The 23591-nt window shown below is 40.0% G+C and overlaps 1 protein-coding gene and 1 pseudogene across 5 annotated transcripts; one reads left to right on the forward strand and one right to left on the reverse strand.

Moving 5' to 3' along the window:
* Nucleotides 1–8870: 8870 nt before the first annotated feature.
* On the reverse strand, nt 8871–9185 carry LOC145793731 (putative mitochondrial protein AtMg00820 pseudogene; annotated as a pseudogene).
* A 3627-nt stretch (nt 9186–12812) lies between these two features.
* LOC145792984 (putative inactive ATP-dependent zinc metalloprotease FTSHI 2, chloroplastic) lies at nt 12813–22600 on the forward strand. 5 transcript variants are annotated; one of them, XM_082875148.1, is made up of 9 exons: nt 12813–13302; nt 15679–16016; nt 16401–16510; nt 17663–17835; nt 18070–18171; nt 18278–18442; nt 18597–18737; nt 19785–19875; nt 22364–22600. In XM_082875148.1, the coding sequence occupies exons 2-9, from the start codon at nt 16009–16011 to the stop codon at nt 22372–22374; spliced, it is 801 nt and encodes a 266-aa protein (XP_082731274.1). In that variant the 5' UTR covers nt 12813–13302; nt 15679–16008; the 3' UTR covers nt 22375–22600. The 5 variants fall into 5 exon arrangements, with proteins under 5 accessions (XP_082731274.1, XP_082731278.1, XP_082731275.1 ...); XM_082875152.1 differs by lacking the exon at nt 15679–16016 and adding an exon at nt 17005–17120 and having other exon boundaries at nt 12814–13302; XM_082875149.1 differs by lacking the exon at nt 19785–19875 and having other exon boundaries at nt 12817–13302.
* The last annotated feature ends 991 nt before the right edge of the window (nt 22601–23591 follow it).

The following is a 23591-nucleotide window of genomic DNA, read 5'->3' on the forward strand; positions in this document are numbered from 1 at the left end:
GGCAGCCACGCACATCGCGCGCCTCTTGACGCCGACAACCTGGCACGCCTTTTCATGGCACGCCTTTTGATGACTCGGGCACGCCTTTTGATGACACGCCTTTTGAGGGTGCGAGCACACCTTTTGAGGGCACGACTTTTGAGGGCTCGATATCTACATCCATGTATATCTTTTGGGCAGCCTATCTACACACTCATACAGTGTCTTCTACACCAGTCAGCTTTATCAATCCCTTTGTTTCAACCTCAAATAGGTTTATATCTTCACACCTATTTGAGTTTGAGGGGGGGTTATACACAGTATCATGTATAAGTCGCCCATAGCGCACTCCTTAAGTCACCCCCTTGGTGCACCACCACAATCTTCTACAACGGTCCGACATGACCCCATAAACTGTCTTCTACAACGGTCCGACATGACCCCATAAACTGTCCCGACATTGATTCCGGTCAGCTGCTATATCGGTCCGACATGACCCCGTAAACTGTCTTCTACAACGGTCCGACATGACCCCGTAAACTGTCCTGCTACACCGGTCCGACATGACCCATAAACTGTCTTCTACAACGGTCTGACACGATCACACAGTGTCTGCTACAACGGTCCGATATGACCCCGTAAACTGTCTGCTACAACGGTCCGACACGACCATACCGTGTCTCCTACAACGGTCTGACACGACCATACCGTGTCTCCTATCCTGTTTTATTTTATTTATCAGTTTATTTTTCTGTTTTGTTACTCTCTCCAAACTCAAGTTGGTTAGTACCTATCCTCCTTGAGTTTGAGGGGGGCTGTTAATATATTTTATGTTAGTGCTTTAGGCTTTAGATTAGTGCCTTTACTTTCGGTTAGTGGATCCACTTTTGGCATGATGATGTTTGTAATTTTCTCTCCTATATAACGGAGAGTGTACCTCTTTATTCATATAACATTCAATACATAAATCAATATACATAATTCATTCTCTCTGTATCCCTCTCTCTATCAAACTATTCTTACATTGGAATTGCCATATGAGCATTTTCCCTTCAACCCATGTAATGGAAACTTGCATGTTAAAATTACAACTTAACCTAGTAAGTATAGGGACTAACTGTTACAATTGAAAGATGAGGAATTAATTTGAGACTTTGGGAGTAATGTGCTGGAGAGTAAGCTGTATGAAACCCAAAAAATTTTCATTCCAGGTTTCACTAGTAATGTGGTCAGATCAAAAGAGCGATTGTATTTTTTTGGGTCTATTTATCAGTTGTGTTGAAGACTAGACAGGGTTCAATAATTTATTAGGTGTCTTAATTATTCATTATTTTTTGAGAGATATTAATCAAGAAATTTTCTGTTTTCAATAATTTGATTTATTTCTACGGCTGCAAACTATGTGAACCAAATTAGTCACCAAGTTCATAAAACAAGTAGAAAGGAATAAAACTTACATCAGGCTTAATTATTTCATCAAAAATCCTCAGCCTAGCAGTCCTAAAAGATGATCTGCAAGCAGAAGGTGTTGGCTATATCACCCCATGTTGAGGGGGTGATAGTGCACCACTTGAAGAACCCATTAAGATGAGTGGGGGTGGCTCACCAACTCCAACCCACTAGAGAGTGGAAGGAGGTAGGTGGTGACCAATCACATCCTCCTTTAATTGTGTATAAATTGAGGTGAGGAGGAGGGGGTGAATGAGTGAGTAAACCAACCAAGAGAGTGAGAGATGTGAGGTAGACAAACCATCTCTCTCGGTGTGAGCGAGGGAGACGGGTGAATGGGTGAGTGAGGATAGTGTAAACTTCTCCTCTATTGTAATATTTTTGTAATCTCTCAATTGTTATAGTGATAAACAGTTACTCTCCCGTGGACGTAGGCATTATTGCCGAACCACGTTAAATATGGTGTCTCCTTCTATGTGGGTGTGTTTTCTGCTCAGTATGATTTCTATAAGGTCTTTGGCAGGATCCCCGATCCCCAACAAGTGGTATTAGAGCCTCGTCGGCCGTTTTTAGAACAAAAATAGTGTGTTTTCTGAAACTGTCCAGAAATGAATTTGCTCAAAATCAGGTTTTGAGTATACCAAGAGCAAGGTCTCAACGAGAGGAGTCTAGAAATGCAAAGAAGAGCCCCAAAGGTGCCCAGACGCGCCCTCACGCGCCGTGCATTCAGTCGGCGCGTCTTCCCACCTACATGCACGCTCTCCACGCGCAGCGGAAGGAAGAAGGTGAGTGGTGGGCGCGCGTGTCCACCATGTGTATGACACGTGGCGCCGCGCCATCAGCCCAATCATCGACACGTGGCAGACCAGTCATCTGCCACGTCATCACCACGTGGTGTCCACATCATCTGCCACGTCATCACTTAGTGCCACATGTCTGCCACGTCAGCACCTCTGTTGACCAGTCAACCAGAGGCAGAGGAAAGATCCAGTGCGCTGCGGCTAAGGTGCAGCCGCAGATCTGAAGCGTCCAAACTATTTTGGCTTGATCTGAGCCACTCGGAGTCTGTTTCTAACGATCCAATAGTGGTTTCCAACTATTTGGAGTATTTCGGACCCATTTGTACGATCAGATTTTTAAATCGGTGCTTCTGGAAGTTACAATTTGGACAGAGGTTTCAAGAAATTACATATTGGCCCCTGGAAGTTTGGTAAATTACAATTTAGTCCCTGAAGTTTTCAGAAATTATAATTTGGTTCTGGAAAATTTCATTTTGGCCCCTGTAGTTTGTGAAATTACAGTTTGATCCCGGTGTTTGGGAAATTTACAATTTTGCCCCAGTTTTGGAGAAATTTTTCAGTGAGGTCCCCGAAAGTGCATCGAAGGTTGGTCCTAATTAATCGGATCGTTTTGGACACAATCGCGAGGTCAGAATGGTAAAATTCTAAATGGTTTTTAAAGATTGTCAAAACATGGGAGTTTGTCATCTTTAATAGTCGAAGAAAGGTTGTCGGATATTGTGGAACACTGCAGATTCACTGAAGAAGTTAGAATGGGCATATTCTGACCAGATTGGACAATCAGATATAGATCGAGATAGATCATTGAAGACCAAAGAAGATTAGACTTGATCAAATGGAAAATCAATGGAGATCAGGATTGGTCAGGGCACGATCAGGAGAATTACACATGATTATCTCAAGATCAACAATGTCTAAGAAAGTTCTGTCAAAAAGACACTGTTTAAGGAGACTGGTTCTTAAGTGGGACCGGTTGTGACCCCACCAGTCTTTCCTGGAAACTTTCCTAGTTGTTGATGTGATCGAAAGATCTAGTTCAATCAAAAGTCCACTTCATCGATAGATAGATGATTGGCAACTAGTGCAGGCTCAGGGGAATGTTGTGGCAGTTGGAGCTACTGTCAAACATAATACAAGAAGTACTGGTAATTTGTGAAGGTGGAAGGGCAACAGCTGCAGTAGTGCACACATAGGTATAGGAGCACGTAGCCACAATAGCACAGATGAGTACACAGGAATGTCATACAAGGTGCAGGTATACAACAGTGCAAGAGTACGCAGTAGAGTCGCACAAAGGTGCAGTGTGCTGAATTTTGGCCTGGCAGTATCAACTAGTTCACAGAAGAAAGCTCCAGACAGAGAAATTGAAAAGGATAAGACGCTACAGTGCGCACCCAATGAGAGGCGGATTTTTTTCTTTGTCTTGAATCTGGTTCGTGGCAGTGAAGTCACAAGGAGCACCCAGAGAGTTTGGGTAGAGTCACCTCAACAAGGAAAGTATAAGCATTCCTGATGATAGAGGTATGAGCTATACAGAATGATGTGTGGCGGTTGAAGGCATTCCAAGTAGGAGGTGCCGATTCACTCCGGATGCTCGGTGGAATGGAGGCATATTTGTACAATGGTGTTTTATCATCCATGTGGGCGATGGGGGTGAAAATTTTGTTCGACCGGTTAAAGCCAATTGGAAGCCAATTGAAGACCTTTCAGAGTCAGTTGCAAAAATTATCAGTTCATTTGGAGACTCTTGGGTTAGTTACAGAACTTCAGAGTTCATTGGGTTTTTTCTCTAGGGGATAGAGAGAACCAGCATTGGCAGAGTGTACTACAAAGATTTGGCATATGTAATAAGTCCAAATAGTAGTACTTTATTGGCATTGGCCTCTGTGGAGGTATTGAAGATCCTTCATGGATTGTTGTTGGAAGACTCGCATCTGGTGAAGCCTTGGTTTCCGCATTTGTCGATTTGAAGAAGGTGTGACAATCTACTTCAGATCTTGGTGGAGCTTTTTTTCGCATTTGTCGATTTGAAGAAGGCGTGATAATCTACTTCAGATCTTGGTGGAGCTTTGGCGTTTTTGTTCAATGTCTATTGGAGGCATTGTTGTTGGCGGTCTTTCACGGATTACTGGCGATTTTCAGAGTCTTGGTCTATTGAGATTGATTATCACAGTTGGGATCTATGAGCATATCTAATTAGATCTAGGGGTGTCTCCGGTTTGTGAGACTTGATTGTTTCTTCTTCTTGTGGATTTTCATTTTCGTAATCTGTTCCATATTCGAAGACATCAGCTATTGGTAGTCTAGGTGACGATTCAGACTCCCGGTGTTTGCTTCTGTGGAAGCAGTCTGACCGTTGGTGTTCATTGAAGATTGGAAGAGACTGTTGTAGAGAAACGTGAAGATGGTGATTTTGTGAATCTCATGTGTTGGGACCCATCCCTTAATCTGCCGTTGAATTTGGAGGGGATAGATCGTTTACAGACTCGGTGGAGTCAGCGGGGACTGTTGGAGTTGTGCATTTACGGTGCACGCGCCTTTGAGCGATTTTTGGCAGCTGTGAAGATGGTGCATCATCTTGTGTCTTTCGGTTGGAATGGCAGTTGGAGGAATCTGGAGTTTGCTCGACACTTCAGAATTTTTGGCTCTTGGTATTTTGTTAGTTTGTTTGAAGTTTGTTCTGATACTTCCAAACTGGTTAGACCCTAACTGCATCCACAGTCCATTTTTGTTTGGTGGAGAACTTGCCTCAGTTCTCGGAGAATTTGTTTGGCTCTCTTGATTAATTCGAGCTTGAAGAGAGCAGTATTATGTTCAATGGTTGATCGGACATGATGTTTTTGGTACCGCTTTTGAAGTTGCTTTGACGGAGAATTTGAAGCCTCTTTTGTTTAGTCTCCTCAGTATTGGTTCAAGCGGGTTGCTCACCATGTTTTGTTTGGAGTTGTCAAGGACAACTTGTTTGGCGCCTATGGAAATCGGAACTTGGCACTATGGTGGAGCTTGAGTTGCAGAAAATCGAAGAGCTAGCTCGATTGGTTCTGCATGTCCGTTGCATTGGCTCAATGTGATTTTGAGCAATGGAATCTGCTGTGTTTTTGGAAAAGCGCTTGTGTTTTGTACAGCAAATGGCATTCAATTTTGACTGAATGGTTGGATACCTGGGTTATGGTATCGGTTTTGATTCTGTGGCAGCGAACGTACCTCTTAATGAAACAGAGTAGTTGCGGATCTCTCAGGCGAGCTCGAGCGTAGGAGGAGAGATTGAGCCACGATGAGCACTCAAGAAGTATGGGTGCGAGTACTATGCTAGATGTTGCATAGTTGGTGACTTGTACAGATCTGTTGAAGTTGCTTTGGAAGAAAGAGTTACTGTCAACCATCATCTGGTAGTATAAGTGAAAGATGCACAAGCAACGTGTATCGCTGAACTATAGATCAGGGATTGCAAAAGGCAAGAACAACAAGTGTGTGGAAACGCTGGGAAATTGTTCAGGAGTGCAAAGGGCAAATGCTGATAGTTCAAGATAGTTTAAGGGAAACTCCAAGCAAAGAAAACCAGGAACGTTGATAAGACAAATAAAGAGTTTTCTGTTGCTCCAATTTTGGCTGTGCAAGGAGATACATGGCAGGATAGTGGCATTTTAGGGAAGAGCTGCAGTGTCATAGAGCACTCAAAAGGAGTGCAAGGCATCTCGGGCAGGGGGTGCTGGGCATCTTAATCAGGGGGGTGCAGGACATCCAATCAGGGGGTGTCGGATATCTTGGTTATGCAAGTTCAAGAATAACAGGTGAAGACATCCAAGACAAGAAGTGTAGAAGAGATTTGTAGGAGATAGGAGTAAAGGCTCTCTCCAAACCAGAGAGTGGTATGAGTTGAGTTGAGGATGTAGGATTCACTCTTCCTCTTGTATCTCTGGTGTATTATCTCTAACTTCAAGGGATACAGTGTCTCAATAAGGAGATGAAGATTCTGTTGGTTTTTTGGGCATGACAAGATTAGTAGTAGTGTGTGCAGTGAATCACCTCACATAGGTTGAGGGGGTGATTTGTTGGATTTATCACCCCATGTTGAGGGGGTGATAGTGCACCACTTGAAGAACCCATGAAGATGAGTGGGGGTGGCTCACCAACTCTAACCCACTAGAGAGTGGAAGGAGGTAGATGGTGACTAATCACATCCTCCCTCAATTGTGTATAAATTGAGGTAAGGAGGAAGTAGTGAATGAGTGAGTAAACCAACCAAGAGAGTGAGAGATGTGAGGTAGACAAACCGTCTCTCTCGGTGTGAGCAAGGGAGATGGGTGAATGGGTGAGTGAGGATAGTGTGAGCTTCTCCTCTATTGTAATCTTTCTGTAATCTCTCCATTATTATAGTGATAAACGGTTACTCTCCCGTGGACGTAGGCATTATTGCCGAACCACGTTAAATATGGTGTCTCCTTCTATGTGGGTGTGTTTTCTGCTCAGTATGATTTCTATAAGGTCTTGGGCGGGATCCCTAATCCCCAACAGAAGGCATTCTTAATCTTCTAAAAGTTTGGACCGGTTGTACTGCATCATTAACATCCTCGAAATCATCATCATGATAAGTAAAATATAAAATAGAAATGCAGTTATCAGTGTATTATTTAAGGATAATTTTCCTTTCCATTGTCCTTTCATTTAAAGATAGAACTAAACAACCACCATTGTTGCAAAACTGTCACCACAATTGCATTCTGTATAAAATTTTCATATCATTTTCCTATTTATCTAGTTTAATACCCATGAACCACCATTGTGGCAAAACTCTCTTTTTGAATACCCTAAAGGTTCCCCATTCCCTCTGTGTTAGGGGCTTAACAGTAAGCATGTGTACGTTGGTGTTGATGTTACATGTAGCTCACAAGAGCTTGAGCTTGTGCAATCACTTGTGTAGCATGTGAAAAACTCTTGAATAGATCAGATCAAAATAGTGAGAAAAGAAGGGACTGAACATGAGGCGTGTGCTATATATGGGCATATAGGTGCTGCAAGATCTGAATTTGTTTAACTCCTTGGTTTCTTTAACCTACCTCATATACTGGAAACCCTGCTTGAGTTTTCTGCATTCTAATATAATAGGGCCAGCTGCCAACTAACACTTCTCCCCATTGTTCACAACAAACTTCCACAAAGAATCGTTCTCCAATATGATGTTTCACAGCCCGACCTTAGCAGCGAAGATGACACCTTGCCTGACAACCATCCTCAACCACTTTCACAGAAATTGCAATAAGCAACCTATCACTCGTAAGATTTCTAAATGTTTCTATATATTAAGTTGTAGTATGTTTACAAAGAGTGCATCGGTTATATAGCCCTAATCTATGACAGAAAAAGGAAATACAAAGAAAAGGAAATTGCCTAATTTCTAATATACACAAGCAAGGAAATTGCCTAATTCCTAATATACCATATATACAATATATATTCTCACACCCCCACTCAAACTCAAGGTGGTTTAGCAGAAAACACTGAGAGTTTGCTAAGAAGAAACTGAAACCGAGCGATAGTGTGGGTCTTGGTGAAGAAGTCCGCAAGTTGCAAAGCCGATGAGACAAAAGGAAGCGAGATAGAGTCGGACCGCAGATGTTGTTGGACAAAGTGACAATCAATCTCAATGTGATTTATCCGTTCATGGAAGACAGTCTTGTGGGCAATCTGAATAGCACTGTGGTTGTCATAATAGAGGGAGGTCGGAGAAGACTGAGGTACACCTAAATCAGAGAGAAAAGAACGAAATCAAACAAGCTTAGTAGTAGCATGAGCCATAGCACGGTACTCAGCTTCGGCAGTAGAGCGAGAAACAACAGTTTGTTTCTTGTTTTTCAAAGAGATTAAGGAATTGCCAAGAAACATACAAAAACCAGAGATGGACTTGCGATCAGTAACATCACCAGCCCAATCAGAATCAGCATAGGCCACCAAGTCTAAAGAGGAAGTAGATGACAATAGCAAGCCCTGAAAGATGGTACCCCGGAGATAGCGAAGAATGCGAGCCAAAGCAGCCCAATGGGTAGAGCGAGGAGCAAAAATGAATTGATCACTAACCACACGAACAACATAAGCAAGATCAGGAAGAGTGACAGTCAAATAAACTAAACAACCCACCAGCTCGCGATAGACCGTGGGATCATCCAAAAGGACTCCATCAGTAGAGTTGAGCTTCACATTAAGCTTAATAGGTGTATTAGAAACCTTAGTATCAGTAAGATCAGCACGGTGAATAACCTCATTAGCATACTTGGCCTGAGATAGAAAATAGCCCTTTGGAGATGAGGCAAACTCAATATCCATAAAATACCGCAATAGACCCAGATTCTTCATTTCGAAGGTGCGGAAGAGATGTTGCTTGACCTTAGAGATAGCAGAAGAGTCAGAGTCAATGATGATCATATCATCCACATAGAGTAGGAGAGCAACAAAACCACCAGAGGTATATCTCAAAGACAAAGTAGAGTGGGAAACAGAAGGATGAAACCCAAGCTCGGTAACAACAGTCTGAAAGCGATCATACCAAGCATAAGGAGACTGCTTCAAACCATACAGAGTACGCCGAAGATGACAAACCTGCCCAGAGAAGTGGAGAAGACCAAGGGGAGGACGCATGTAGACCTTCTAAGTGAGATAACCATTAATAAAAGCATTCTTAACGTCCATCTGATAGAGAGGCCAATGTCGAACAGCAGTAACAGAAATCAAGGTACAGATAGTAGTCATCTTGGCAACAAGGGCAAATGTCTCCTCACAATCAATAACATACTCTGGTGAGAAACCCTTGGCAACCAAACGAGCTTTGTAGCACTTTAGAGAACCATCAGAATGAATCTTGACTTTATAGATCCATTTGCAACCAACCAGATTCTTGTCAGCAAGCAAATGAGCCAACTCCCAAGTGTTAGTCTTTTGTAAGGCAAATAACTCATCCTCCATAGCTTGAACCTAATTAGGATCTTGACAGGGCTCCGTGTAAGACTATGGTTCTAAAAAAGAATGAATAACAGACAAAACAGTATGATAGGAAACAGAAAAACATGCATTAGACCAACCCAACCTATTTGGAGGATGACGCTCATGGGTAGGATATTGTTGTGTAGCAGGATCAGAGTCGTCAGAAGCAGAAGGAGTAACAACAGAAGTAGAGACAACTGGTGCTAGGGAAGCCTGACGATGAGAATAGACCAACAATAGAGGGAGATAAAAAGCTGAAGGAGGAGAATGAGTCATGGGTGACGCAGACGGAGAAGCAGGAATGGCCTCAAGAGGAACAGTGGAGATATACTTATCAGACGAGACCTCAGAAAGAAATGGGTCAATGTGAACCAAATCTTCTTTGGAAACAGGAGAAGTGAGAGGGAGAAACTGAAAGTAAGATAGACGTTCGAGAAATGTAACATGACGGGAGACATAAAGGCGATGAGAGATAGGGTCATAAAAACGGGAGCCTTTCTGAGTAGGACTATAACCTAAAAAGACACAGAGGACAGACCGAGCACTCAGTTTGGTCTTATCTTTGCAGGGAAGAAGGACAAAATAGGCAGACCCAAACACATGAAGGAGAGAGTACTTAGGAATTTGGGAGGACATAGCCTCATAAGGAAACTGACTAGAAAGAATGAGAGTAGACATGCAGTTGAAAAGAAAAGCAACAGTAAGAACTGCTTCCCCCCAGAATGGAGCCGGAACTGAGGTAGAGAGAAGAAGAGACCTAGCTGTCTCAAGGAAATGATGGTGTTTACGCTCGGCTCGACCATTTTGGGCAGGTGTATCTATACAGGAAGTTTGGTGAATGGTACCCAAATTGGCCAAATACTCACATAACTCATTTTAAAAATATTTCTCACCCAAGTTAGATCGTAATACTTTAATTGTAGACCCAAACTGTGTAGTAATCATAAACTAGAAGGTACAGTAGATCTGATAGAAATTGGACTTATGAGTCATAAGATAAATCCAAGTGTAACGGGTGTAGTCATTAAAAGATGACACATAATATGCAGAACCCCCTTTGGTGAGAACAGGAGAATGTCTCCAAACATCAATATGAACTAAAGAAAACAGTGTATCAGATATAAAAGTACTTTTACGAAAACGTAAGGTTGTCATTGTAACACCCCAAAAAATGCAAATTATAATAATATGAATTATCCATGTGTTAATTGCGAATTATATGATTTAATTCGTGTATATTTGTCCAAATTGGGAAATTATTTGTTGAGAATACAACTTTGGAATTGAAATTGATGACATAAATGGGTTCAGAAATCAAAATTGAGTACAAAGATATGTTAATTGGAATTTTTAGAGTTATTTGGGAAGTTTAATTATTTGGGCCTTGATTTGCTTGAAAATAGAGTTGAAATTGCAAAATGTGCATATTTATGAGTTTCTGATTCAGTAATTTAAACATAATTGAATAATTGTAATTTAATGTGTATGAACCTAATTTAAGTTTAATTGTGAAATTAGTGAACTTAATAAGAGTTGGTAGATGATTAGATTATTTATATTTAATTAGTTTGGTTAAACATGTTTTAATTAGAGGTTAAAGGAAATTAATGATCTAATTAATTCCTAATTCTAATCATCTATATTGAAAAGCTTAAGTGAACTAAATATGTTTAAGATGATTATATATCGTGCTATGCATATTTGTGATTGTAGGTCACGAGTCAAGGACTGCTTGACCAACCGTCCTGAAAGGCCACTGTGAGTAACATTTGTGTAACGATATGTTGATATAAATTATGTTTTAATTGTTATCGATAAGCTATGGTTTCTTGAAATGATGTCTTGATTATGTAAACGAATTTCCTATTTGTGAATCTATTATGGCATCCACAGATAGTCCCAAGTCATGGGGGACGGCATGTAAATGCGGGTCCATGACATATATGTGATACGAGATCTTGTTAGCCACTTCATTGTGGTGATATGTGTTTAATCGGTATCCGGAACCGATTAGTCTAGTCGAAAGACGATATGTGATATGTTCTGTGAGATGTACCATTATGTTATGTTCTGATATGAGACTGATATGAATGATTGTGTCATGATTTGTTTTACAGATATGATATACTTGGAATTCGTTCACTAACCCCTTTACTTTAATGTTATTCACTGGGCTTTAGCTCACTGTTTTTTTTTATATATATGTATAGGTGAGCGTCCTGGAAGTTAAGCTTAGGTGGAGTCTTGAACCGAGCCACTATTTTGAAGCCTACCAAGTGTTTTGGGTGCCTCCGAGTTGGGCCTAGGCCTAGGAGGCCGTTAGCAAGCTTTCGGTTATGTTATACACTTCTAACCCGTACATATGTTTTGTATAAGATATTATGTTATATGTAATGTAATGTAAGTGGGTAAATTAACGTTTTTGCATGTAAATATTTGTTCATATAGATGCACAGCTCATTGGACTATTAGTGTTTTGCATATTGCTTCCGTTAGCCCCGATTATTTATGATTATACATGAGGCCTTTGGAAATCTCAAATTACTGGCCGGTTATGATGCCAAACTTATAGGGGCGGGTTTGGGTCATGACAGTCATTTTGACAAGTTTACACCCCCAACATTCAGTAAGTTCACTAGGAGAAACTTTACCCAATATATCCGACTGAGCTAAAAGACCATAAGCGATCAGCAGACAAACACCCTAATCAAGAATGCCACAAGTACAAAGGACTAGACAAAAAATCTAACTGAAAAGAGAAAAAGACAGTCTGAGAGGTTGCCATAGGCAGATGCAATCTCTCCACCACATAGAGGTCTCAAACTCGACGGTCGGTCCCAATCTGCTGCTGAGACATTCGATCTTGCGCAGAACAGATAGAAGAAAAAAAGATAACATCATAACCAGAGGCATTAAGCTGACTGGTAGATAATAAACTAACAGATAACTGAGGAACATATAAGATAGATGGAATAAGGATAGCAGACACAACTGACAGTAGGATAGACTCAACAGATATAACAGACATACCAGACCCATTAGCAACATTAACAGTAATAGGAAGGGGATGATGAGTACAATTTTGAAGTAAGGAGAGATGGGGAGTCATATGATGAGAGGCACCAAAGTCAAAAATCCAAACAAACGAATAGATACCTGAAGAAGACCCAAGCAAACCTGAATGAAGAGAGGAAACAATAGAGGCAGACGGGGATAGCTGAGAGGTAGACAATATATGTTGAAATTGACTAATTAGTGTATGCTGAAGCTGACTAACCTGAGAAGTCAAGGAAGTCAAGTTAGGATCAGAAGCCGGAGTAGATGCAGTAAAACCGGCGGAAAGCCGAACGACACTCAAAGGAGGAACGCAGAACTTGATCAGAAACTACTAAGAATACGAGGCAGACATAGGCGAAGCAAACAAACATCCCTTCTTGGGATAATGATACTTCCAATGGCCTTTTTGATGGTAGAAAGTACACTCATCAGAAGCTAGAGAAGCTAGAGATATCATAGTAACCAAAAAATTGAGTTCAAGTGGGATAAAACCAAAATAGCCAAAGAGAGGTCTAAGTGTAATGAACAGAGAATAATGGGTCAAACAATAATAAGGAGAGACCTGAGCACCTGTTTGACTTCAACCCCTTCAAAATAACCAAGAGCAATATTACGACCCAAGCAGAACCAGAAAGAGAGAGAATTAGAGAAGTCGATTGCGACAAAGGCAGGCGAGTCGAAGAATTCGACACTGAAAAGAGATCGACTCCGAACCAGAAAGAGATCGCGAACCGTAATGGGTATAGGTGTCGTGATTCTGAACGAGATTAAAAGAGAACTGCGCGAGCACCTAATCACAAAGCTACGAACACACACAGAGATGGACCAGATGCATTCAAACGAGAGAACCAAGGGTTTTGGCAGATAGAACCAGAGATGGATTGAACTCAAATCCTTGCAAACTAGGGACAAGTCACGAGGACAGATTGGTCGAACTCCGATGACCTAGAGAGCAATCTCAAGTGAACCACCAACCAAAGGGAGAGGGAACCAAAGGGTTTCGTGATTGCTACTAGGGTTTCAAACGTGGCTCTAATACCATGTAAGATTTCTGAATGTTTCTATATATTAAGTTATAGTATGTTTACAAAGAGTGCATCAATTATATAGCCCTAATTTATGATAGAAAAAGAAAATACAAAGAAAAAGAAATTGCCTAATTCCTAATATACACAAGCAAGGAAATTGCCTAATTCCTAATATACCATATATACAATATATATTCTCACATACCCCCACTCTAATACATTTACCTTTAGGATTAAGGCCGCCCATCTACATTCACTTTGTATGTATCTATCAGTGGAGGCTTCCGATGAGATTGAATAGCAACACGAGGAGCAGAAGTTGTCGCACTATGATAAAGGTTAAGGTAGTCCATAATTGAATGTACCAGCAACCTCTGATTCTTTCTCCCATGAAATACGTATTATTATTGTTCTAACCAGACCATGCAACCATGACAAAAAATTTATTATTGTTCCTTCCAGTCTGCAAACCACTTCCTGAACTTAGTCCCAAGGTCAACTACAATGAAAGTTGAGAATGCCGGCCAAGTATAGACCACCACTCCCCTTCAACCCAGACTCACAACCTATCAAAGCATTCAACTGCATATGCATACCTACAGCAAGGGCAAACAATGGGAAATTTCCTAGCAACTACAAGGGTTGAACCATAGGTAGAGCACCATTACACACGTGAAAATTTTTTTTTTGACCTTTCTGGGGTTGTCACTAGATCCCTCTCCAGCCACCACCCTTCCCTTGCGATTGAACTCCTCAAGGGCCAACAGATAGCCTAATTCCACTGAGTAGCATCCATTGGCTAAATAACACCATGTCAAATGGTCCTCATGATTAGGGAACTAATAGTCATACAAAGAATAAGGTCAATCTGCTCTTCCAAGAAAATTTGAAGCACAATTCCCTCATCGATCATAGTTTTAGAATGCTGAGCTTTCCTTGCCACCTTACTAGGCCCAACAACTCTGCCACCCTCCAACCACCTTCTTTGTTTACTGTAAAAGAGGCTAGCTCCTCCCTTGGTCCTCTTTACTCAATTTTGAAGCCTAGCCCATCTTATTTTCTTTGAGTCCACTTGAGTTGGAACATAATGGATTGGGACCTCTACTAAGCTATTTATGTCAGTGCTTTGTTCTACAAGGCTTGGCCCCACAATTAGCAAAGTGCCCACTAGGCCTCTCTCGTGTCCCTAAGAAGCAGTTTTGTTTAGCCCCTAAATTGACGTTCTCCATCAACAACCACGACACACTGAGGGAGTCTCCATCCGAACCTGTATATGTTTCCACTACAAGCTCAAGCACTGAATAGTCTACAATGACCAATAACGATTGACATTCATAGACTGATTCGCTTCCTTGTTTCCTTTAATGACATTCTCTAGAAGTCTGTGAGAAAGATCTTTATTTGACTCCCAGCTGACACCATCATGATTCATGCCTAGATTTATGGACACACTAACTTTCACTACAAGAAAACAGCCCAAATAGCACGAAACTTTTTGCGACGGTATATTTACCGTCGTAAAAAATGGTCTTTTGCAACGACGTTTTCAAACCGTCTCAAAAAATGGTCTTTTGCGACGGTGGTGACCCCGTCGCTAATGAATATATCACAAAAAAAAAACATAAAACATTTGCGACGCCTGATGTACCATCGCAAATTTTTTTTTTTGAGACAGGAACATTTACTGTCGCAAAAGTCTTGTTAAAACAGCGTCGTTTTATTTGTGAGGATTCATCATTTGTGACGGTTTAAGTACGCCGTCGCAAAAAGTAATGAAATTTTTTCTATCCCGCTCATTTTAGCCTATTCGCGGTCATGTGTTTCCCCAAAATCCCCAAACCTTTCTGAACCAACCCAAAATTCCTAACGTGTTTAAAACCAAAATCCCCAAAACCATTTTGAAGCAAAATCCCCAAAACCCTTGAGCCAAAATTCAACGACGGTGACGGACGACGACGGTGATCGACGACGGCTAGCAGCGAGTGACGACGGTCATCAATGACGACGACGAGCAGCAATGAGTGACGACGGCGACGACGACGACGACGAGTGACGACTGTATGCCCTCTCTCTCTCTCTCTCTAATTACATCCAAAGCCCTCTCATTTTTTTGAATATATTTTTTTTCTCCATTCTTGTTTGGGGGTGTCATTGGTTTGAAACTGTGCCTAGAGGCGACCATTCTCAAATTTGAAGTGACGAGACCATTCTCAAATTGGCCTTTGATCGTATATCTCCTCCCTTCGGTTTGTTGCATAATTTGGCAGAGCCTTTTGGTTTCTCCACCTTGATTACATCGTCTTCAGAAATTGTGCACAGTGATGGCCTAAAAAAAAAAAAAAGACTTGGTGGATCATATTTATCACTGGATAATTTTTTTTTTTTCCCAGATCGGCATAACAAACTATGATAGGTCCTATATTTATACATATGGTTCGTTTGAATCCACGTAGGAGGTAAAATGAAAGGAGGGTAAATATTGATGTATCATTTTCTTAGTCATTAAACCAAGACATACTCTCCTCTCTGAGGGTGAACTATCTAGCACAAAATCTGACTCCATTTTCATTTGGCAGACTTAGCTCTAACAACTTTACACTCTGGTAAGGGCCTCCCCATCAACCATAACTCAGTTGTACCAAATTTGCAGTCATGTGTGCAGAAATTGTTTCTTTAGTCGATTATAAACGTACCTAATTGCCTTAAAATAGCAAGAATATATGAAGAGGTGAGTCCTCTGCTTCTTTATTTTATATTGAAGGAAAAATAATGGTTGGTCATTTAATGGTTTCATCAAGTCGTAGTTTATGGTTTCATGCTCATATTGAAGGTAAAAAACTCACTACACCTTGTATCTTCCCACTGATATCTATTAGTGTGAAATCAACAAAAGATGAATGCTTGAAGCTCAACGTTTTGTGGAGGCCTCATTTGATCACCTTAAGTCATGTTTTACTCATTGATACTTACAGGACTCATAGAGTAACTATAACGAATATATATTCACTGGCTAGAATAATAACTACCATTTCCTTTTGTTAAAAAAAAAGGTCTCACATTTGTATTTGACTTGTTTCATTGTTCTAATAATTTTGTACTTGCTGTAAAGCAGTGTCACATATTTGCGGCTTGATGGATTAGTTGAACCAGAAAAGCGTTTTGATATTGTAAAGGCTTTCAATTTAGGCCCTACTATTGATGTACTACTGCTCACTACACATGGTAAGATTTTATTATATACAACATACAGTCTTGGGTTAGGAATTTCACTAATCTATAAATTCTCCTTCCATCCTTCATTTGCCGGGCCATTCTAAAAAAGCCTCTCCTCTTACCTCTATTCAAATAGGAATTCGCTCTCTCAACATATTATCTAGCAGCAAAATGGTGTTACCAACTTATGGGAGTATACATAGGAAAAATTAATAAAAATTTGGACAGAAATATCAAATTGAAATTAGATTTAAAGTGTAGGGATTGAATTGTTCAAATTAAAACTATGGAGATGAAAGTGAATTTTGAGTCAAACTATAAGGGTGAAAAGTGTAACTGACCCATATTTATTTTTCTGTTCTATATTTTGGGGGGCTTTGTTTCATTGTGGTCATAATGAATGACTAGTGGTGGGTGCACATGCTATGTCTGCACGGTACACATGTGCAACTTTATATCTAGTTTCTTGGAACGACTAATGAGACCTGGCAAGCTTCAAACAGACCTTGCAACGACTAATGAGACCCTCAAACGAGTAGAAAATGAGAAAGCGACTATAGTTCAGAAACTCAGCACTTTACGGAGTCATTAACAACAAAGCCTTATGCCAACTCTAGTGGTTTGTACACTTCTCATATCATTCAGCTCTATGTAGGGCCTATGTTTGCTTAGTCTTCAGACATTTATTTTCTTTCATATGTTTTGTTGTACTTTATACCTTGTAGTGGCTTTAATCTATATCAAATACTTATTTCTTTCAAGTTGAGACGGAAGTTACTGATACATTTTAATATTCAGTTTATTAGGTGCTACATCTAGTTTTTTCATGAATGCATTTATTTATTTATTTATATTTATACTTATTGTCATTTCATAACTAACCATACATCAATACTCTCATTTTGGGATTTTTGGGTTTTTTTTTTTTTTTCTTTTTGTTTCTTTGTTTAGATGCGTTCTTATATATCTCCTTAAGATGTGAATACCACAATCACAATGCCATGGTTGACTTCATAGTTGAATGCAACAATTTTTCTTATTATTGTTTCAAAAGAACACGACACTTTTTCGTAACATATATTTGTACTAATTCTATGAAATCCTTCTTCGGGTTGATATGTTGTGTTGAAATATCTACATTTTGATATGTTGCTATATCAGGTGGTATACTTCTTTGTGGTCCACCTGGGATGGGGAAGACTTTATTGGCAAAAGTTGTGGCTGGTGAGGCAGGTGTAAATTTCTTCTCCATTTCTGCTTCACAGTTTGTGGAAATATATGCTGGAGTTGGTGCTTCTCGTGTTCGAGCACTCTACCAAGAAGCAAAGGAAAATGTAATCATTCTTTTTAGCATCTTTGAAGCAGTTTCTTTTCTTTCGTCATGCGTTCTGAATTTTTTTTTCTACATGATGGCATGATGTGTGATGTTTTCTGACTTTGATTTCCAGTATCATCATTGATTCACCCAATGTCTTTCTCATTTTCATTAGTTTGGTTAACTGTCTCAGGTTCTGAATATGTTGTGATAATTTTTGACATGTAAGTTTTGTTATGTCGGTTTGACATAGGCTCCATCTGTTGTCTTCATTGATGAATTGGATGCTGTTGGAAGGGAACGTGGTTTAATTAAGGGTTCTGGTGGACAAGAGCGTGATGCTACTCTCAATCAAGTTGGCTTGTGCTTATTGCTTTTCTTTGAATTTGATCTAATGATGCTGCTTTTGGTTGATTTATATGTGGGCTGGTGTTAACATTTGAGTTTGCTATGTGTATTAGCTTCTTGTTTGCTTGGATGGTTTTGAAGGAAGAGGAGAAGTGATCACTATTGCTTCAACAAATAGACCAGACATTCTAGATCCAGCACTTGTCAGACCAGGACGGTTTGATCGAAAAATATATATTCCTAAACCTGGGGTAATAGGTTGCATGAAAATTTTGAAGGTCAGGTTCTTCTGATGTATTATCAGTATATGCACATGCTCTGCTATTCAATTCCATTGCAAGACTGTTGGATTTCTTTTTAATATTTCTTGTGGTTATAAGCACCAGCTTCTGTATTTATCATATGTTTTTTTTTTCTCTTTTCTTGTGTTAGGTCCATGCTCGTAAGAAGCCAATGGCTGAGGATGTGGACTATATGGCTGTTGCCAGTATGACTGATGGAATGGTTGGTGTAGAGCTAGCCAACATAATTGAGATTGCTGCTATCAATATGATGCATGATGGAAGAACTGAGGTAGTATTTGTGCATATATTGAACTTCTATCTATCATTTCTCAATTTTTCGTGATATTTTTACAAACAACAATACTAGGTATCATGAAAAATTTATCATTAAAATAATCATGAAAGCTTTGTGACCCTTGGATTACACTTAGAATAAAGCACCACACACTAATCAAGATAATCCAAGGATCATAAATCTTTCATGATTATTTTCATGATACCTAACTTTTCTCTTTTACAAAAAAGTTAGGAAGCTGAATTCACTGCTGAAAAATAGTTCATAGGAACTTGAATTAGCCTTAAAAGTCCTACAAAGCACAGGAGGTATTAAAAGCAGATGGAATACCATATAGAAAGTTGGAGTCAAACCCATTAAAAAGGGCTGTTTTTCAGAATATCTAGTGACGTATATGTATCATGTCGACAGTCCCCCATCACCTCCTGTGACTACCTTTTAAAATGCCAGATTTGGAGATAATGATATTCCAATTTTTATTTTACTTTCTGCATTGAGAATTTTCGGTGTGGTTTACTGTTGATTATTATGCAATGTATGTATATGTTTGTGTATATTTACACATGTATATGTACACACGTGTTGTACTTCCATATTAATGTATGCATATTGAGCAGCATCATGTGGAGGATTTCCACCATAGCCTCTCATGGTTACCTTTACCTGTTATGTTGTCTTTCCACACTTGGAATTCATAATACCTTGGCTATTATTTTTTTAGTTATTATGATAACTTGGGTATTATTATATGTCCTAATATATATGATCTTGACTATTATGTATAGTTGACTATCATGTCATTTGATTGTTGTTGATGGTGTGATATATTTTACAGTGTTATACATTCTTGAAGATATGTAAGATTCAGACCACCATCTATAAATGCATATGTTTGATTACTAGCCATCTTGCACTATAAAGAATATACATTCAATTCTTCATGTGACTTTTGCTGGAAAAAAGATTAACCTTTAACCAATGCTACATTTCTGATCTACTTGTCATTTTCTCACTAATGATGGTTTCCACTTATATTGGTAGGGTAAACTCATAGATGGATCTGTTTTCGATTCCAACTTTGAAAGGGGTGACCCAATTGAGTTTGAACTTGGCAGTGGTCAAGTGATTAAAGGTGTACAATTTAATGGCCAATTGCTGTTTTTGCAAATGTTCAGCTATTTCCTTTAAACTTGGAAACAAATTGAAAATTGGAGTTAGAAGTAGGTTACAATTTTCAGCCAAATTCTGATGACCAAAATATGAGGTAGTTAAGAAGCCTGTTTTTTATGGCATTGGGTTTTAACACATGCTTACCCTTTAAAGGGTTTCGCATTTTATGGACGATTCAACTGAGTGAAGTTCCAACATCCTAGTGAAATTTATTTTTGTTTGAAAAATTTACTTTCTCACAAGATGGGACCAAGGATTGTTGGGCATGTGCATAGGAGAGAAGCGCAAGTTGAAAATACCTGCAAAACTTGGTTATGGAGAGCAGGGGTCGCCACCCACCATTCCAAGTAATAATTTATTAGTTGTCCTGTTTTTCGTGCAAACCTGAAAACTGGGGTAAGCGTTGACATTCAATTTTATTTTGCTCCCTAAGATATTGGAAGTCTACGCCTATTTGTAACATGGATGAGGATGTTCTGTTATGACCGCCTAGGCACGAGAAACTTGTGGGAGAAGACGGGATTCCAATCGGGTTCCCGGTTTGGGAGTTAGAGCCGGATTTCACTCTAGGCAAACTAGTTCCTTAAGAAACTTGAATTCGAGGTGTTGACGCCCCAAAATCATCAAACGGGGTCGGATTAGCACAAAACTTGGTACACACGACCGCCTAGGCACGAGAGACTTGTGGGAGAAGACGAGGCTTGAATCGGGTTTCCGGTTTGGGAGTTAGAGCCAGATTTCGGTCTAGGCAAACTAGTTCCTTAAGAAATTTAAATTTGAGGTGTTGACGCCTCAAAATCACCAAATGGGGTCGGTTTGGCACGAAACTTGGCACACATGACAGCCTAGGCACGAGAAACTTGTAGGAGAAGACAGGACTCCAATTGAGTTCCCAGTTTGGGAGATAGAGCCGGATTTCACTTTAGGCAAACTAGTTCCTTAAGAAACTTGAATTCGAGGTGTTGAAGCCCCAAAATCACCAAACGGGGTCGGATTAGCACGAAACTTGGCACACACGGCCACCTAGGCACGAGAGACTTGTGGGAGAAGACAGGGCTCGAATCGGGTTTCCGGTTTGGGAGTTAGAGCTGGATTTCGGTCTAGGCAAACTAGTTCCTTAAGAAATTTGAATTCAAGGTGTTGACGCCCCAAAATCGCCAAACGTCGTCGATTTGGCACGAAACTTGGCACACATGAACGCCTAGGCATGAGAGACTTGTGGGAGAAGACGGGACTGCAATCGGGTTCCCGATTTAGGAGTTAGAGTCAGATTTCACTATAGGCAAACTAGTTCCTTAAGAAACTTGAATTCGAGGTGTTAACATCCCAAAATCACCAAACAGGATCGGATTAGGATGAAACTTGGCACACACGACCGCTTAGGCATGAGAGACTTGTGGGAGAAGACGGGGGTTGAATCAGGTTCCCGGTTTGGGAGTTAGAGCCAGATTTCGGTCTAGGCAAACTAGTTTTTTAAGAAATTTGAATTCGAGGTGTTGACACCCCAAAATTGCCAAACAGCGTCAGTTTGGCACGAAACGTGGCACACAAGACCACCTAGGCACGAGAGACTTGTGCGAGAAGACGGGACTGCAATCGGGTTCCCGGTTTGGGAGTTGGAGTCGGATTTCACTCTAGGCAAACTAGTTTTTTAAGAAATTTGAATTCAAGGTGTTGACGCCCCAAAATCACCAAACGGGGTCAGTTTGGCACGAAACTTGGCACACACGACCTCCTGGGCATGAGAAACTTGTGGAAGAAGACAAGACTCCAACCGGGTTCCCGGTTTGGGAGATAGAGCCGAATTTCACTTCAGGCAAACTAGTTCCTTAAGAAACTTGAATTTGAGGTGTTAACGCCCCAAAATCACCAAATGGCGTCAATTTAGCATCAAACTTGGCACACACGACCGCCTAGGCATGAGAGACTTGTGAGAGAAGACGGGACTCGAATCGGGTTCCCAGATTGGGAGTTAGAGCCAGATTTTACTTTAGGCAAACTAGTTCCTTAAGAAACTTGAATTCGAGGTGTTAACGCCCAAAATCACCAAACGACGTCAGTTTAGCATGAAACTTGGCACACACGACCGCCTAGGCACGAGAGACTTGTGGGAGAAGACGGGGCTCGAATCGGGTTCCTGGTTTGGGAGTTAGAGTCGGATATCATTTTAGGCAAACTAGTTCTTTAAGAAACTTGAATTCATCGAACGGCGTCGATTTAGCACGAAACTTGGCACACATGACCGCCTAGGCACGAGAGACTTGTGGAGAAGACGAGACTCCAATCGGGTTTCCGGTTTGGGAGTTAGGGCCAGATTTCTGTTTAGCCAAAATTATTTACTAAACTATCTTTGTAATTATATAGTAGTTAATTTTTTTATGTTTTTTTGTAATTAAAATATTAACACATAATTATATTGTCATTAATTATGTTTATTTTGTTATTTTCAGATATTTCCTGAGTAGCAGTTTGCTTTTTGTGGAATGCAGGCGTGTGAAGATTACGACTAATTTTTGTTTTTGTAACCTACGGAAGAATCATAACGAAAACTTTTGTTTTTGATTTACGTTATTTAGATTTGTGAATAATATTATGTATGTATTGTGCAACATTATGTAGTGTGATAATTTTGCTGATGTGTTGTTATGAATGGAAGAATATTTTAATTATAGATGAATTTTTATTTATATACTGGACTTTTTATATTATTATGTAATTATCGGTTTCTTTTTTAGTTATTTGTCATTTAATACAGGTCATTTTCATATTTTTAATAATTTTATTGCAGTTTTTTTTTTTTTTTTTTTTTTTTTTTGAGACGGCACCACACACACCATCTCAAAAAGAAAAATAGAACTGGGTTTTTTTGCGACGGCAGTAATGTTGTCGCAAAAGGTAGCAGCAGTAGTTGAAACAGAAGCTCTTTAGCGATGGTATTATTTGTCGTCGCCAATAATATTTTAACGACGACATTAGGTGCTGTCTCAAATAACCTTTTAGCGACGGTATTTTTGCTGTCACAAATAACCCTTTTAGCGACGGCAACACAGTGCCGTCTAAAAAAATTTCAGATTTTCACGCATTAATGCCGACAACGTTTTGCCGTTGCAAAAAAAGGCGGCGGCGTTATACCGTCGCTAAAACCTTTTTGCAACCCCCTTTGTTGCGACCCCCCACTTGCCGTCGCTAAAAGCCAGTTGCCGACGCAAAAAACCTTTTGAGACGATGTTTTGGGTATTTGTGACAGCAAAATGCTGTCGCAAAAAAGAAATTTTTTTGTAGTGTTTGGTGCAATTGACCTCGATTTCAGCCTCAACTAGGGGGTCTACCATCGAAGAACTAGGGGTGTGCCTTATCTACACTGCTTTCGCGCCATTCCCCTCGCTGACAAGGGATGACAAAAGCATACCACCACCCAAGAGCCATATGTGAGAGTCGTAATATTATTTTGAGCAAATTATACTAACAATCCTTACATTTTGGGATTTGTGCCACTTTAATTCTTAACTTTTCAATTGTAATACATTTGATCATGAATTTTGAATCTTGCTACAAACAAAGACAATCAAATATGTTTCCTTTGCAAACAGTTCATTTCAAGGGTAAAGTCGTCATACAAACTTATTTTGTGTTGGTTAATTTAGCTATTGTTTGAAATGTAATGGTATTTTTTTTTTA

The sequence above is a fragment of the Camellia sinensis genome, chromosome 6 (genome assembly GCF_055761805.1).
Source record: "Camellia sinensis isolate YWXY chromosome 6, ASM5576180v1, whole genome shotgun sequence".
In the NCBI taxonomy this organism is placed as follows: domain Eukaryota; kingdom Viridiplantae; phylum Streptophyta; class Magnoliopsida; order Ericales; family Theaceae; genus Camellia; species Camellia sinensis.